At 33.5% G+C, this 14,679-nt stretch overlaps 1 protein-coding gene across 12 annotated transcripts in view; it reads left to right on the top strand.

Moving 5' to 3' along the window:
• CACNA2D1 (calcium voltage-gated channel auxiliary subunit alpha2delta 1) overlaps positions 1 to 14,679 on the top strand; it is a 411,227-nt gene that overhangs the window by 372,774 nt on the left and 23,774 nt on the right. For 7 of the 12 annotated variants that reach the window (XM_068669921.1, XM_068669933.1, XM_068669922.1 and 4 more), the window contains 8 exons: positions 187 to 258; positions 3,756 to 3,817; positions 6,027 to 6,118; positions 7,969 to 8,029; positions 9,792 to 9,889; positions 12,864 to 12,948; positions 13,194 to 13,256; positions 14,230 to 14,333. In XM_068669921.1, coding sequence (XP_068526022.1) covers positions 187 to 258; positions 3,756 to 3,817; positions 6,027 to 6,118; positions 7,969 to 8,029; positions 9,792 to 9,889; positions 12,864 to 12,948; positions 13,194 to 13,256; positions 14,230 to 14,333 — 637 coding nt within the window. Of the gene's footprint in view, positions 1 to 186; positions 259 to 870; positions 3,706 to 3,755; positions 3,818 to 6,026; positions 6,119 to 7,968; positions 8,030 to 9,791; positions 9,890 to 12,863; positions 12,949 to 13,193; positions 13,257 to 14,229; positions 14,334 to 14,679 lie in introns of those variants that run through there. The other 5 variants (XM_068669927.1, XM_068669923.1, XM_068669928.1 and 2 more) reach the window with 2 other exon arrangements.

Raw genomic sequence — 14,679 nt, 5'->3', positions numbered from 1 at the left:
ATAAAGCTACTTCTAATTAGAAAAATCAGAAAATAGAAACATTAAAAAAAAAAAATCCAGATTCATGACTTTCAAATGCCTTACTATTTTCTTTGTTTCTATAAAATGCCTTAAATTACTGGAAATTTTAATCATGTTACATGCAATACCTAGTTCTTATTTGTACTTATTTTTGCTTGCCAATAGATTCGAAAGAAAATGATAGATGGAGAAAGTGGAGAAAAAACATTTGAAACACTGGTCAAGTCCCAAGATGAGGTAAGATAGAAACAGATAACTAGATTTACAGGAGCAAACAAAAAGCATAAAAATACTGTGAAATTGTGGAAAGATGTTCATTTTATAATGTCAGTTTATATCATTTTTTGCCCCTACATTTGCTAGTTTTACTGGCTTAGAGTAAAAGAAATTATATATATATGAAAAGGATTTTTTTTAATTGGTTTCTTTGGTGTGTCTTTAATCAGGTAGTTGTTGATGAGGTCTTGTAGTCTGTTCACCAGGAAGTAGACCCAGCCTACTTCTGTGCATGGATCCTAAAATAAAGTACTTAATTTGCTTGTGGAGGTGTTCAAAGATACGATTAATAGTTTATATTTTGAATGGGAATAAAAAAAAAGAAAAAAATGTTTATATGCCATAAATGAAGATAACTTGGGATAAGCAATGTCATCTTACAGTTGTATTATTTACTTGTGCTTGTTCAGTTCTTTTTCATTTTCATGTCCAAAATCCTAACTCCTGACAGATCACTAGAGATTTCTCTAACAAGACACAGATATACATGTACATGTATCCTAGCAAAAGTAAATCCTGAAATATGATATGGATCCTTACCTCTATGCCTTTCTTTTTGGCGACTTGAAACAGGAAATCCTGATCAAAGTACCACAGGACCAGATATGGCAAGAGCATGCTGCACAGTTAGAGTTCGCAAACAGCTTTTTGAAATTGTTGCAATCAATGTAAAACAGCTTGAAGATAGCTAATGTAATGGATTATCAGAAGAAAATGAAGAGAATAATACTATTGTTTGGATATGTGCAGATAATTGTTCATGTGTAGTATTAGCTGTTCTCTCCTGTCAATCTCCTGTAACTTTGCTACCTCCAGTGGTTTTGCTGTTTGTACTTAAATGTCAGAAGTCTCCAGTGACATTTTTATTTATTTTTTTTCTCACAAGGCATATGCTACAGAATCCAATCAAGTTAATTACATTTTTAGGCTTGCATTGTTGTTTTGTTTAAGGAGAGTCTTTCCAAGTCTGTGGGTGAAAAAGGCTCTGTGTAGGTGGCTAGAAAAGTGGGGATTAGAGGATCAAAACAAACAAACAAAAAAACATTAACGCCATTGTGGTTGTACAAGAAGTTGCATTCATGGCAAAGTTTTTGAAGAGATCTCAGGCTGTGCTTGCATTTCTCAGGCTGTGTGGTGCCCTTGTGAAAAGGCCATAACAGCTGGCCCTACAGTTATTTGTCAAAAGAGTGAGGGAGGGAAATTGTTCATGCTGGCAAATGCTGGAGTCAGCTACTGCACTGGGGGGAATGTGACATCCTTGGGTTCATGAGAATGTGTCAGTCATACACAGCCCAGATCACAAACTGAAAGATTTTATTCAAATAGAATAAAATATCTCAAGCCTTTTGATCCTAGATGCTTCAAGTCCCCAGTGAAATTAATTTCCCTCACCTTACCTTGCTTTGTGGCCTGAGATGTCTTCCTCTGCTCAGACCCCTCACAGAGAAGGCAGCAGCCAGAGATGGCTGGCAATGGTGACTGCTTCAAGTTATTGCATCCTCCCAGCTTCAGGCTGCTAGAGCCAGAATAAAGCTGCTTCAGACCACTGGCCACGCATGAGCCATGCATCACTGAGGATTTGATAGCTTCATATATTTTCTTATAAAAAGGGCTGATGTGGTCAGTTGTTCAGAACTGACAGTTGCAGTCTCGAGGCTTGAAATTGATGTCCTTTTTTGTTTTGCTTTTGGGTTTTTGCATTGCTTTCTTTTTGTATTGCAGCTGGCCCCAGCAGTGTCCTGGGAGATGACCTCATACTACAGCATAGAGACTGGACTCAGAGCAAGCGTGGGTGGGGTGTGCTGGAGTCTCCCAAGGCCTCAGGGGCTTTCCAGCTAACAGTGAAGATGCCATAGGAACAAAAGCATTGCCACATTTGGGCAGCTGGGGTGGGCAGTAGTGCAAACTAAAGGGTCACAAGAACTACAATAACATGTAGGCTCTTCAGCAGTAACCAGTGAGACTGCATCAGATGGCTCAGTAATAAAGTAGGCAAAGGTAAATGGGAGCAGATACATGAGGACATGATCTGCCGTGTTATCTCTGAAGGGAGGTTTCAGCCAGTTTGCCTTCAGGCATGCTCACAGCGCTGGTGATGAGAGGATTTAATATGAGCCTAGTTCTCTTCCGGCCTTCCTACTTTTCTCTTGCATTTGTACATGGTGTGCAAACCATGGTGCTGTGCATGGTTTGGAGGTTTTGTCACTGCTAGGTTCAAGTGTCTAATTATTCTTGAGCTGCAGTAACAGTATAGGCACGTTATTGAATATAGATAGTCTTGAACAGGAGTATGTTCAGCCATCCCTTTACCTTAAATATAAAATATACTAGGATATTAGCCATTGATACATGCTTTTTATTTTTTCTTTTCTTTTTTTTTTTTCACAAATCACTATTAAATGATTTAAATTATCATGCTGTGCAAGACAAGAAGGAACCAAGTAATAAGGAGGTTTTGAATCCTAAATGTCAAAAAAAGATTTCTCTTTCTCATTACCATGGCCATTTTCACACTTTTGCTTTATCACAGTGAAAGAATGAACCTGTGATACCTTTCATCACTGTATGTGATGTTGCAGTGTTTATACTTACAAATCTCTGTAGAATAATAGTATGTTGCAGCTGGAATAAACTTTTAATTTTCAGCGTAGAAAACTGAGTGAAACTCTGTCAGCCAGTGCTGACATATATGCATTAATGATCAAATCTGTAGGGAACTGTGGGGTTGTGCCTATCATGTCTTTTTTTTTTTTTTTTTTTTCATATCAAAAGAAAGTGAATGGTAAAACTTATCTTGATGTATTAACATACTTCAAAAAAAAAAATGGGGTGAAGAATAGGAGATTGGAAGAACTTACTCCCATTCTAAATTATTCACAAATGCAAGACCCTTTTAATGTGATTAGGAACACATGTAATTTTAGCATGCGGTACAGCCAGGACTATATGGCTGCACCTATGACTCCAGTGTAATACCTGTATTACAGTCACTGGTACTGTAATACTGAAAGGACAGGCACGGGTGTGTTGTTGTTGTTGTTACTGAGTTACTTACAAATTCTGCTTTTTTAATTGATTTTTGTTATTGTGGTCATTTTAATGCAAAATAGTCCATAAAGGAGATAACATCTTTTATCAAATTCGAAGTACATACAAAAAGTTTGTATAGGCCTGGCTAATGAAAAGAAAAGGGAAAATGGTAGATAGTATCTGTCTGGTTTTATTTAAATTTGCATTTCTTTACTGTTCAATAAAAAGATATACATGTAGATGATTCTTTTGCATAATATAACTTTGGAAATTGTTTAAGTAAAGTAGCTGCAGCTTATGTTGTACTTACTGAAATAACAACTAGAGTCCCAATGGACTTGGTTATATACTTCATTTCTCAAGAAAAGAGAACACTACTTGAAGCTTCGGAATTAGTAATTTGTTTCTTGACCAATATCTCTTTGTAGAGATATATTGATAAAGGAAACAGAACATACACATGGACTGCTGTGAATGGCACTGATTACAGGTAACTTATTTCTGTTCTCTGAATTCTGCATAGTTAAATGCCCTTTTAATTTATTTTGGTTAGTATTTTTAGTGTTCTATTTTCTATACTAGTTAAGTCAGGATGAGGTCATTTTGTGTCTGGGCCTACAGGATTTGCTGGGTTCCTTTAAACCTTTATAACTCAAAATTGTTACTTTGTCTAAGGAAGAGAACCTCAGTCTTGTATCCAGCTGTTGAGATTTACCACTAGTGCATTTCACATTATGCAGGAAAAAATGGATTTTGTGATTGGTGTTAAGAATCTTATTTTTCTTCTACTTTCTGTGTCACTGTATACTTTGATTTTTAATTGTACACTTTTTCTTAGATTCCTCCTCTTTTCTTTTCATTGTCTCCATGTTCTTGTTTTTAATATGCACATTAAAAAGCAAGATGCCATATTTTTTTGTCTCAATAAACAATGTAACACGTTATTCTGTGCAAATCTCTTTCAGTCACTTTTATAGCTTATATCACGACATTGCTAACCTACATGTCAGATCTTAAGGGCAGGAACCATGCTACCAATTATCTCTGAAATCTTCAATCTATTTGTGACTAATTACCTAAAAATCATATACAAATGAGAGCAGGAAAAAACGAAGTATGGTATAAGTCTTGCCCCCATTGCATACAACATTGGTGTGTATATCGTTCCAAAATCATTTAAGCACACAGCTCTGTAACTTTGGAAGTAATGTATCAAACTGACATTAGAAAAGAAGTTAAGGTTTACCAAATTTCAAAAAAGTTGAAGTATTCAAGTTCAAAACTAGATGGTTCAAATACCAAGTCAACTGTTTACCTAAATAACAGTTGTATTGTGGTGATTTACGATAGCCTTCAGCTATTGTAATTGTATTGGTTCTCTTTTCTGCTATTTTCTGTACAGGTGTACAGCCAATGAGAATCCAAACATTAATTTGTAAGCAAAACCAAACAAATCAATTTAACAAGTGAACGTAGGTGTAGAACTTTATCTTTTATTCATCATCCCACTTTTATGTTCTATTTCCTCTGTCATTATACTCATTATCCTCAGGGGGAAAAGATTTTTTATTTATTTTTTTTAATCATATGCCATCTAGCAATGAGTAAAGAAAGATATTGGGTTTATATGAGTTCTTAATTCATACAGAGCTCCTTGGCATGAGATACAGCAATAAATCCATGGAGTCACATTGAAGCAAGCCTGTTAAACATAAAATTATAGATTTTAATTAGCAATTTCTGTTGGCAGTAGCTGCTAATGACAGGTAAAGTGCTAGTGATTTCCCTAGAGGAGAATTGGTAGAAGGCTATCAGTAAATATTCAGCAATCTCACATTCCATTTAAATGGCACATGTATCATTAAAGGTCATCTCATTTATGGCACAATTGTGCAACTTTATTTTTTTTTTAAGGTTAATTTCTGCAGCTATCCATTAGAAAACTGCAGTTTTTCAGACATGAAAACTGACAACAAATATTAAGGATGTGATGTGGGAGATGATACCTCTTCAATGTTGATTTGCACCTCCTGTCCTTTACATATCTTTTTGAAACTGAACTCTCCTACGTGTATATTGAATTAGTGGCAATATTTTTTTTTGGAAAAATATATATTTAATATAAAAGGAATAATATGCATTGCAAATCTTAAGATGTTATTGCACAGCGATGTTCAAAGGTTATGAGTGGTGACTGTATGATTCAGGAAAATATTTTGCATCTTGAACATAAAGTGAATTCAAGTACTGCAAGTTAAATTTCTTAATAAATGCTTTTTTTTTTTTTTTACGAGTTAATCATGCATCAGATTGGTACAGTACTATATGGTGTTTTTTACTGTCAGTCACCACATTGACATGTGCTACATTGTAATGTTAAATGTGTTAGAGGAAGATACAACAAACCATGCTTTTTATTATTTGCAATTATTTGGAAATTCCTCCCTTAACCATTAAAAAGTGCATTTATGCCTAAATGTTTGAATAAAAATGAAAAGAAGCACAGGGAACTTTAAGACCTGTATGAATCTACTCATACCTATTAGAAAGCGTGAGGCTGGTCTGTCACTACATAACTATCTCATCTCACGATAATCGAATTTCCAAACTTGTTAACGAGTTTCAAAACACTTACAAGATGAAATTAGAAATCTGCTGCAAATAGCATAATTGTTTTACGTGTCTTATTTCTCTTGCAGTTTGGCATTGGTGCTACCATCATACAGCTTTTATTATATTAAAGCCAAAATAGATGAACCATTAATTCAAGCCAGATGTAAGTACTATGAAGGTTGTACTGGTATTGCCAAGTCTCAGATTCACTTTTAAAAATGTTTAAAATTCATACATTTTGTTGAATTCACTAATGTTACCATATGTACCCAAAATCTGCAGCAATGATTCTAATCCAACACCCAAGGTACAAGAAATATTCTATAAAGATAGAATATGTGCAGGTACCCCAGTTTCACTGACAATCCCTTCTGCCTTGCTATGTACCTGTAGAATCATTGCTTTGTGTATCCTCTGTTGCTGTAGTTTTAAGGGTCTGGTTACTATTCTTTTTCATTCTATTAGGTAAATATTATGATATGGACTATAGTAGTAAGCTTACTTTGTTATTTTTGCTGTAGGTGCAGTATTATATTTAGGAAATTACCTTTGATGCGTGTAGAAATAGATAAATGTGACAACACTGTTTTGTTTGGATTACGGCTAGGTTTTTATTTTGCACTCTACAAATAGTTTTAGTGGATGTTTGTAATACATTTTTGGCTTAAACTATTTTCAAGCCATTTACAGATTCTGTAGTGGTAATTTGGAATGATACTTGTGAGTATTGAAAGCTTTTTGTTTGTTACATCTATATAACATCTAACTAGGAGATCTAGATAGCAGATAGAATAGAACTCATCACATCCTTTTAACTTTCTTTATCCAAATATAAATAAATGTACAGTTAAATACAAGGTTAGAAAAGCACTGTTAATGTCTCTGACAGGCGTAGATTAGAGAAAACTTTAATGAAATTGCTGTCCTCTACCTTCACCTCCTGGCTATAAAGATTATGGCAAGTTTTTAATAATTCATGGTTTATTTTTATAACTTTGTCAAATCTTAAGTACTTTAAAATTAAAATTTTAGTAAGTTAATATGTTTCTTTTTATGGATTGGATCATCTGTTTTTGCACTTACATGAATATAACCTGCAAAACAGACCCTTGAAATAGCCACAGTATATAGAAGGTACTTGAGAAATAATTGATAAGGACATATATTCTCCAGTGTTCAGATATGTTTGTCTTTTTCCAGACTACAGCTGTACATAAATTGAACCTTTGATCTTTCTATGCACAATATTTTTATTCAAGGGGCTGTTTGAATAAAATATTGGTTTGTGACCCCTTTTGCTTTACCCTGTTTTTTTCTGTTTCCCTGCTTTCTCTTTCTGATGGATAGTGGCAAACAAAATGGGCAAGTATATTCTTGTTGCTCAATTTCCTTCTGTTACTGCAGTTGATATTTTTTCACTTGTATTTCTATTCCTACTGGACATTCTCCTCTGTATTCCTCATCTCAGGATTTTTCCCATTTTCATTGGGTAACATACCAATAGAAAGGAAAAAAAAAAGTGTTTCTCTGTTTTCATACGCATTGTAGTATGTTGTGAATTTCTAATCCTTGCTCATCTGGTCCTGGTTTTCAGTGACACCAGCTTTTAAAGCCATTATTTTCAGTAGAATTGGAAGTGATGTTTACATAGATGATTTTTTTGTTTTTGTTTTTTAACTTTATTGCTGAAAATACTAGAAACATTTTCCTTCATGTTCTAACAACTCTTTGTATCAGATTGTAATTCTAATGAAAGCATCATTATCATTTACATGATAATTAAATGTCACCTCAAATTAGGTTGTTAGATACATTATTGTTGTCAGGTGTGCGTTGTATATAATATTAAAATAATTTCATCCTACACTGTGGCATACTGAGAAATATAAAGTATATTATTAGGAGAATATTGCAAAATGAACATTTCCTTCTTTCATAGATGCATGCAAAAACTAGTCAAGCATTTTAGAAGGGAAATGATGGTGATAAGTCATGTACTTATTTAATGTTTTCTCTTCATCTTTGTAGATTCAGAAACACTGAAGCTTGATCATTTTGATGAAGTTGGTTATACTTTTTTAGCACCAAGGTTGGTTTATTTCCCTGTAGTAAGTGTTATTTCAGCAGTAAATAGGAATTTTATCAGGTCAATGACATTTACAAAATATGGGCTTAACCAATAAAGATTTTGGAAAATAAATAATGAAAAAGAGCAATTACTAAATTCATATTTTCAAAAATCACTCTTTTCTTTGTGCTAGAGTGTCAATAGCATCATCAGGCTCTGATTCATTTTTGTGTTTATCAAAAAGAGCTGTAAAATTTGACATATCCTATTTTACTGATGTCTTTCATGGAAATCTTGTACAGATCTGTATACTTCTTGTGGCTGTCTTTCAAGATTTTACTGCCTTGTAACCTAGCTTCTCATCTGTAAAATAGCTAATGTAATAATTACCTTGAGATTTATTTTTTTTTTTAAGTTGAAGAGTTTTAGAACCCCCTATCACTTAAGAATGAACTATTTTTTCATTCATTGAACACATGCATTGATTGAGTCATTGAAAAATTGATCACGTCAGTTCATTAGCTCCCTGTTCTTTCATGTGAAATTGTGTTGCCCTTGTAAAAGTGTGTTTGCAAGGGAAACATAGTAAGATAAATTGCTCTGAAAAATTAATTTCCTTTAAAAGTTAGTTATGATAAGTAACAGAAATGCTGCACCACAAAGATAAGTCAAAAATTGGTCCATTCCTTTTTTATCGTATAAATTTCCGTATCCTTTTAAGTTTAAACAGTTCTATTGATTCATATGTAAGACATAGTGTATCTTCAAATGTACTCTCTTCATTAACTGTTGAATTGATTTTTCTGAAGAACTGAAGTTATTTATGATAATTTGTACCCACTAGCAGTTTCCAACATGTCACTAGTTGTTAAACTGACCTATATGGAAAAGGCCTGTCTGATATGGGCTTCTGCTTAAATGTGAACATTGGTATAGTACAGCAAATTAAGCCTATAGTCTTTCAGGATTATGGTAAAGTAACTAAAGAGTAATAAGATAGCTTAATAAGATATTCAAACAGACTTCAGTTGTTCATAAAGCTAATTTAATAAAGTTCAGTTAAAAAGAGAGCTCTTGGCTTTAATGCTGAATATTCTTTACATTTTAATTACAGCTGTCTAATGCCACTCACCATCTAATATTTGACTTCAAAATGCTCAGTGACTTTTATTATGCTAATTTTTATTCAGTGAATTGTCCACTGATATACTGTTTTGCATTATATAAATGACAATAGTTTACTGTCAATCTGTTTTGCAAATGTCAAAACAAAGAGCATTTATATGTGTATAGGGTGTGTACTCTATTAAATTTGCCTTTAAGACTTCTCAGAAATTAGTATCTCATCCCATAAATCCAGCCTTAAAGTGACGATTTCTCCTGCAGCAATCCAAATACTTTCCAGTACAGTTTAACTCAACAGGAGTCTAATTTCCCTGGACATTTTCTTATTTATTTTACAGACTCTATGGTCTCCTAACTTCATGGCCTACACAAGTCCAGCGTGTTTTTTTTTCTGAGAATCTGTGCCCTGTCTCATGCTTGCAGTTTTGTTATAATTCAGATCTAGGCAGGCACTTGAACCCTTGATTTACTGTATATTCCTGAAATATTGAATATGATCAGAACTATTGTTAAAGTCATATTGGCTGTGTAAGTGACATAGCCAACCACCTCACAGTAGTGGCACAATACTGCTTTTAATTTCACATTGCTGACTCATATTTGTCTGCTTCAGAAACTGAAACAAATCTTAGAAGACTGGTGTTTGGTTGTTTTTCAGAGAATACTGTAGTGATGTAAAGAAATCAGAAAACAACACCGAATTTTTATTAAATTTCAATGAATTTATTGATAGAAATACTCCAAACAGTCCATCATGTAAGTACTCTTCTCAATCTGCTGATTTTCTTCCCCTCTTAGGAAAATACTTGCTCATAAATGAGAATTAAACCAAATGAAAGCTTCCATGCCCAAATCACACATTATTGTTTTTTATCTTCGCTGTTATTTATTATTTTTTAAACAGAAATACATCTAGTGTTGAACTTTTCTACACAAGACAGATTGTAGTCTGGAGTTTTCTGGGTTCATTTAAGAATGATAATGATTGCAGGGAATCCAGTGTTTTACATGCTTCTCTTCAACCTTATGTTTTGGCAGCAACCAACTACTGGCTTGTTTTTGTGCACTCCAAGTATTTTGAATTGATATTTTTTTCTCTTGAGATAATCAGCCAAAGTATATCTCAAGAAGACTTAAAATAATTGTAATGAAACCATCGGTCTGCTTTCTCATCAGCTTATATAACAAAATACAAAATTCTGAGAACATATATAACCAGAATAAAAGATGAGAAAGGTCTTTCACAGATTGGTTAAAGAGATTTATCTTAAGCTTGAATTGTTTAAGATCATAGATGTATGTAACTGCTGCAGTGGAGAGCACTGGACTTTAGGATGGTACTCATATTTAAATTTGGCCTTAAACTCCATTTAGAATAAATGAGGAGTTAGGCATTTTGAACAAACTGCCAGGAATGCGTTAAAGTCTTGTTTTTCTGAAAAATTAATGTTTGGATTGATTTACTTAACTTTAGTATTAACATAAATAATTGGAATAAACACTTTTTTATTCTTGCTTTAGCCAAGACTTTATAACATGTTGCTTTCTGGAGTTGCTGGTCAATTTGAGGTGGGGTCCTTGTAGTTTTCATCCAGAAAAGTATACATAAGAATCTTTTGGCTGAACCATGTAACTGAAGGAATGTGCCCTTAGATACAAAATCTTCTCAAAGTGAAACTGCCTTGAAAAGCTGTTTGTGTGAGTGTTTGTGTGTGTTGTTTTTTTCTTCTTAAATAGGGTGAGCTTATTCACTTATATCACTGACTGAAATTGTACTTGAGTGTTTTCACTCAGTCTCAGAAGTAAACTCTAGTTTAATACGCACTAGTTATATAAGCTAATATCAAGGGCATATTTAATGATATTATAGTATACACCAGGATATACAACAATACACATAAGTAATTATGCCAAAATGTTACCAAATCATTGGTATAATTCATTTTGTAATCGATAATAAAAACCATATTTTCCTTCTTTTTCTTATAATTAAGGTACTTAAAAAATACTGTTCTGTATAAGTAAGCAAGCAGTGTTGACTGAAGGAAATATCCTCAGCTAGAATTTTTTTTCAGAATCAATAACTAATACAATCCCTAAATTGAAATAATATATATAAATTTAACGTCTCTATATATTAATAGTTACCCTGAGTTTAATTGACTCGTCCCGTCCAACTTGAGCCTGTTACAAGTTAGCCAGGAAGTAAGACAGCTACCTCTGTCATTAACAAGTGGACAGTAAGAGTAATTCACCCTTCTTGTTGGAAACATCTGTTTATGTAAGCATCACTTCGCGATGTGTGGAGAATCCCAAATAAAAATGCATCCAGAAAAATATGAGTCTATATAAGGAGAAATAAATATCACTTGGGGAAACATATTCTAATATTTATGTTCTGATAGCATTTTGATTTAATTTCTACTAAAATGTGGATGCAGCAAGGGATCCAACAGTAGTACCGTTGTTTACATTACATGATACCATGATAGTGTGCAAGTGAATACAGGAGGTGAATCTGTGGCATTAGATGCAGTTTAGCAGGTTTACCTAGCCAAGCCATGTAAACATATCTAATTAGAATTAAATTAATGTATTAAAATGATATGAGAGAGTGCTTCCTGCTGGTAGACCGGAGCTGCTGGCTCTATGCATAGCATGCCTACAAATTCAGGCCACAGCGGGAAAAAGCCTTTTGGCTAAAGCTTATGGAGCTTCTCAATACTCTAATACTTAATGATCTGTTTTGTGAAAATAGGTTGAATTAGGGCATTAAAAAAAAAATAAATCTGAGTTTTCTTGAATCTGAAATTCAGACTGTTATGGGTTTCTGGAGCAAAACTGAAGAAAAAGGATTTTATGGATTTTTTATTTTTCTGAATGAATGTTCAGTATGTTCTACAAGGCTGAGCTGCCAGAGTTTTGCAGAATTCAGAGCTGCAGATTCCAATCATAACTCTAACACCGCTTTGATATGTGACATTAAAAACCAAGCACAAATTTTTCCCTCTACACTTCTAATTACACTATAGCCCAGTTTAATTTTCCATAAAAAAGAAAGTGATAAAGTCTGTATTAAAGTGTGTGCTTCAGTTGACCATTCCTAGAAGCTACTTTTACAAAGTAGTATTGAAAAAGATGCTTGAGAAGCAGTGACTTCAAGTCACCTTTTAAATTATGTTTTTCTATGACGTATCCATTTAAGCTACTAATTCAAAAGAAGACAAATAGGTGTGTGTTTGTTTGTTTGAGAGTTTGGGACTTAAATGATTGAAATATTTATATTGTAGTTGAATTACCTCAATTTTTGTAACCTGAGAGTAAGAACTCAGTAAAATGTAAATGTTGTTTAATTGTGTGCAACCTCTTTAGAACTGAGATAAAAATGTTTGAATGAAAATATGTTCTAAAATTAAGTTTATTTCCAAATATAACACAAGGCCTTGCAAAGTTGAGACTTGGTGCCTTAAACAACTTGCTTTATCTTTTGCTGCAAAGACAGTTTTTTAGGATAAAACAAAGGAAAAACTGAAGTGAACTCAGGAGTTTCAGAACAGTCTGTTTAACAAGGATTACTTGATGTAACTTGAAGTTAGACAGAATGTATAATAAAAGTAGCCTAATTTAGGTGGTAGTAGCATCTGGACAACTTTGAATTTCATTTTAGCAGTTTAAGCCCCATGTCATATGGTTTCAGATGAGTGTCTTGACTTCTTGACTCTTTTGCTAGGTAATACTGATATGGTCATTAGAGTTTTGCTGGATGCAGGATTTACAAGTGAACTTGCCCAAAATTATTGGAGTAAGCTGAATCTGTAAGTATTTTTGTTACTTGCTTTTTTTTTTTTCTTTTTTTCAAATGAATTTCAAAGCCTGAAAAAATAAACTCTTTCTTAATGATTTGGTAATAATGTAATATATATGTGTGTATATATACAGATATACAGTTAATCTTTACAAGGGGTAGATATTTAATTCACAGTTATGCACTTAAATGACAACCCTTGGCATAGGAACTTAAGATTTACGTTAGTTATGATTTTAAAACTCCTGTTTACAGGGATGGAGTTGCTGCACAATTTGTTGTTACAGATGGTGGAATTACCAGAGTGTTTCCCAAAAGGTAAGAATATTATAAAATAGTGTAATATGATAATGAAAAGCAACTTTACATACTGTCTAAATCTGTAGTGGTAACTAGAAAACAAATGGGATGTCTTGCTTTCTTTGATTTTACCTATCTTCCTGCATGAAACTGATCTTTAACACGTTATTTCCATAGCAGGCGGTGTTATATAGGTTTCTAATCAGTATAGAGGAGCAGTGAAAGGAATGCCCTTGCGCTGGTGGTGGGGCCATGTTAATCCCTCATTACTCCTAAGCATTTGGTTGTTGGCAGGCTGGCAGACAGAAAATCAATAATGTAGTAGGTGATTTTTTTTAGACTAGTAGGAGCAGACCAAGTGATCCAGGGCCTTCAAGAGAGAAAAATGTATCATTACCAGAGGGCAAAAAGAGAATGTTAAAGTTGATTCATATAATCAGCTAAAAACTACCTTCAGGATACTACAGATCAGGAGTAGGGAGGGTACCAGTACAGACATATTAAGTGGCAAATTTATCTGATTGTTTAGGTTATTCTGTTTCCCCAAAATGGGAGAATGCCAGTGGTTTTTACTCCCCAACACAGTTTTTTTTTATTTATTTTTTTTTTATTGTTTGTTTTCATGTTATTAATGGCATGAGAGAATAGGATAATGTTTTCTTAAGAGATAGCAAGTGGTAAGGTTTGTTTATGTTTTGTTGTGAATAACGTTGCAGTAATATTCATCTCAGTATATCTAAAAATTAAGAGACAAGATCCATGCTGTTCCTAGAATACTATTTTTTTTTTCCCTAAAACTTCTGTTTTACTAACGGCACCTGACACTTAACCAGCTAAAGCTAATAAAGTCTGAGGATTATATGAATGAATTTCACATTATTTCCAACCATGAAACATTAAACTAAAACAAAACAAAAAAGAAAAGCTGTGCAGCATATCTTTCATGAGATGATAACCATCTTTTTTTTGTTTATTATTTTTTCATGATTAGGAAAGGAGAAAATTGGTTGGAAAATGCTGAAACTTATGAAGTCAGCTTCTATAAACGGAGTTTAGATAATGACAACTACATTTTCACAGCTCCGTACTACAACAGTAAGTCATCACTGTTTTGAAGTTTTGGAGCTAGCTAGTCTAATGTAAGTATATTTCTGGATGTTTCCAGTACCAGTTGAGCTCACCAACAAAGGTTTCAAGTCTGACACTCAAAAAGGAAAATAGTCTTGGGACATCACCTATTGTTAAGGGAAAGGGGGAAAGGTAGCTGGGAATGCACCAAGGACATAATAATTTGTAATCTACTTTGGTGGCCATGTTTGTCAAGAATTAACAAAGCTGAAAACATATGCTAAGTATTTGCTCTCATTTATTATACTGGAACAGTGCTTTCTGAAGATGCTTTAGCATTTAAAAGGAAGTGAAAGAAAATTGCACTCAGGAG

Source organism: Anas acuta, chromosome 1, assembly GCF_963932015.1.
Source record: "Anas acuta chromosome 1, bAnaAcu1.1, whole genome shotgun sequence".
Lineage (NCBI taxonomy): Eukaryota > Metazoa > Chordata > Aves > Anseriformes > Anatidae > Anas > Anas acuta.
The sequence above is the reverse complement of the archived record's forward strand: the minus strand, read 5'-3'. Positions and strand labels throughout refer to the sequence as shown.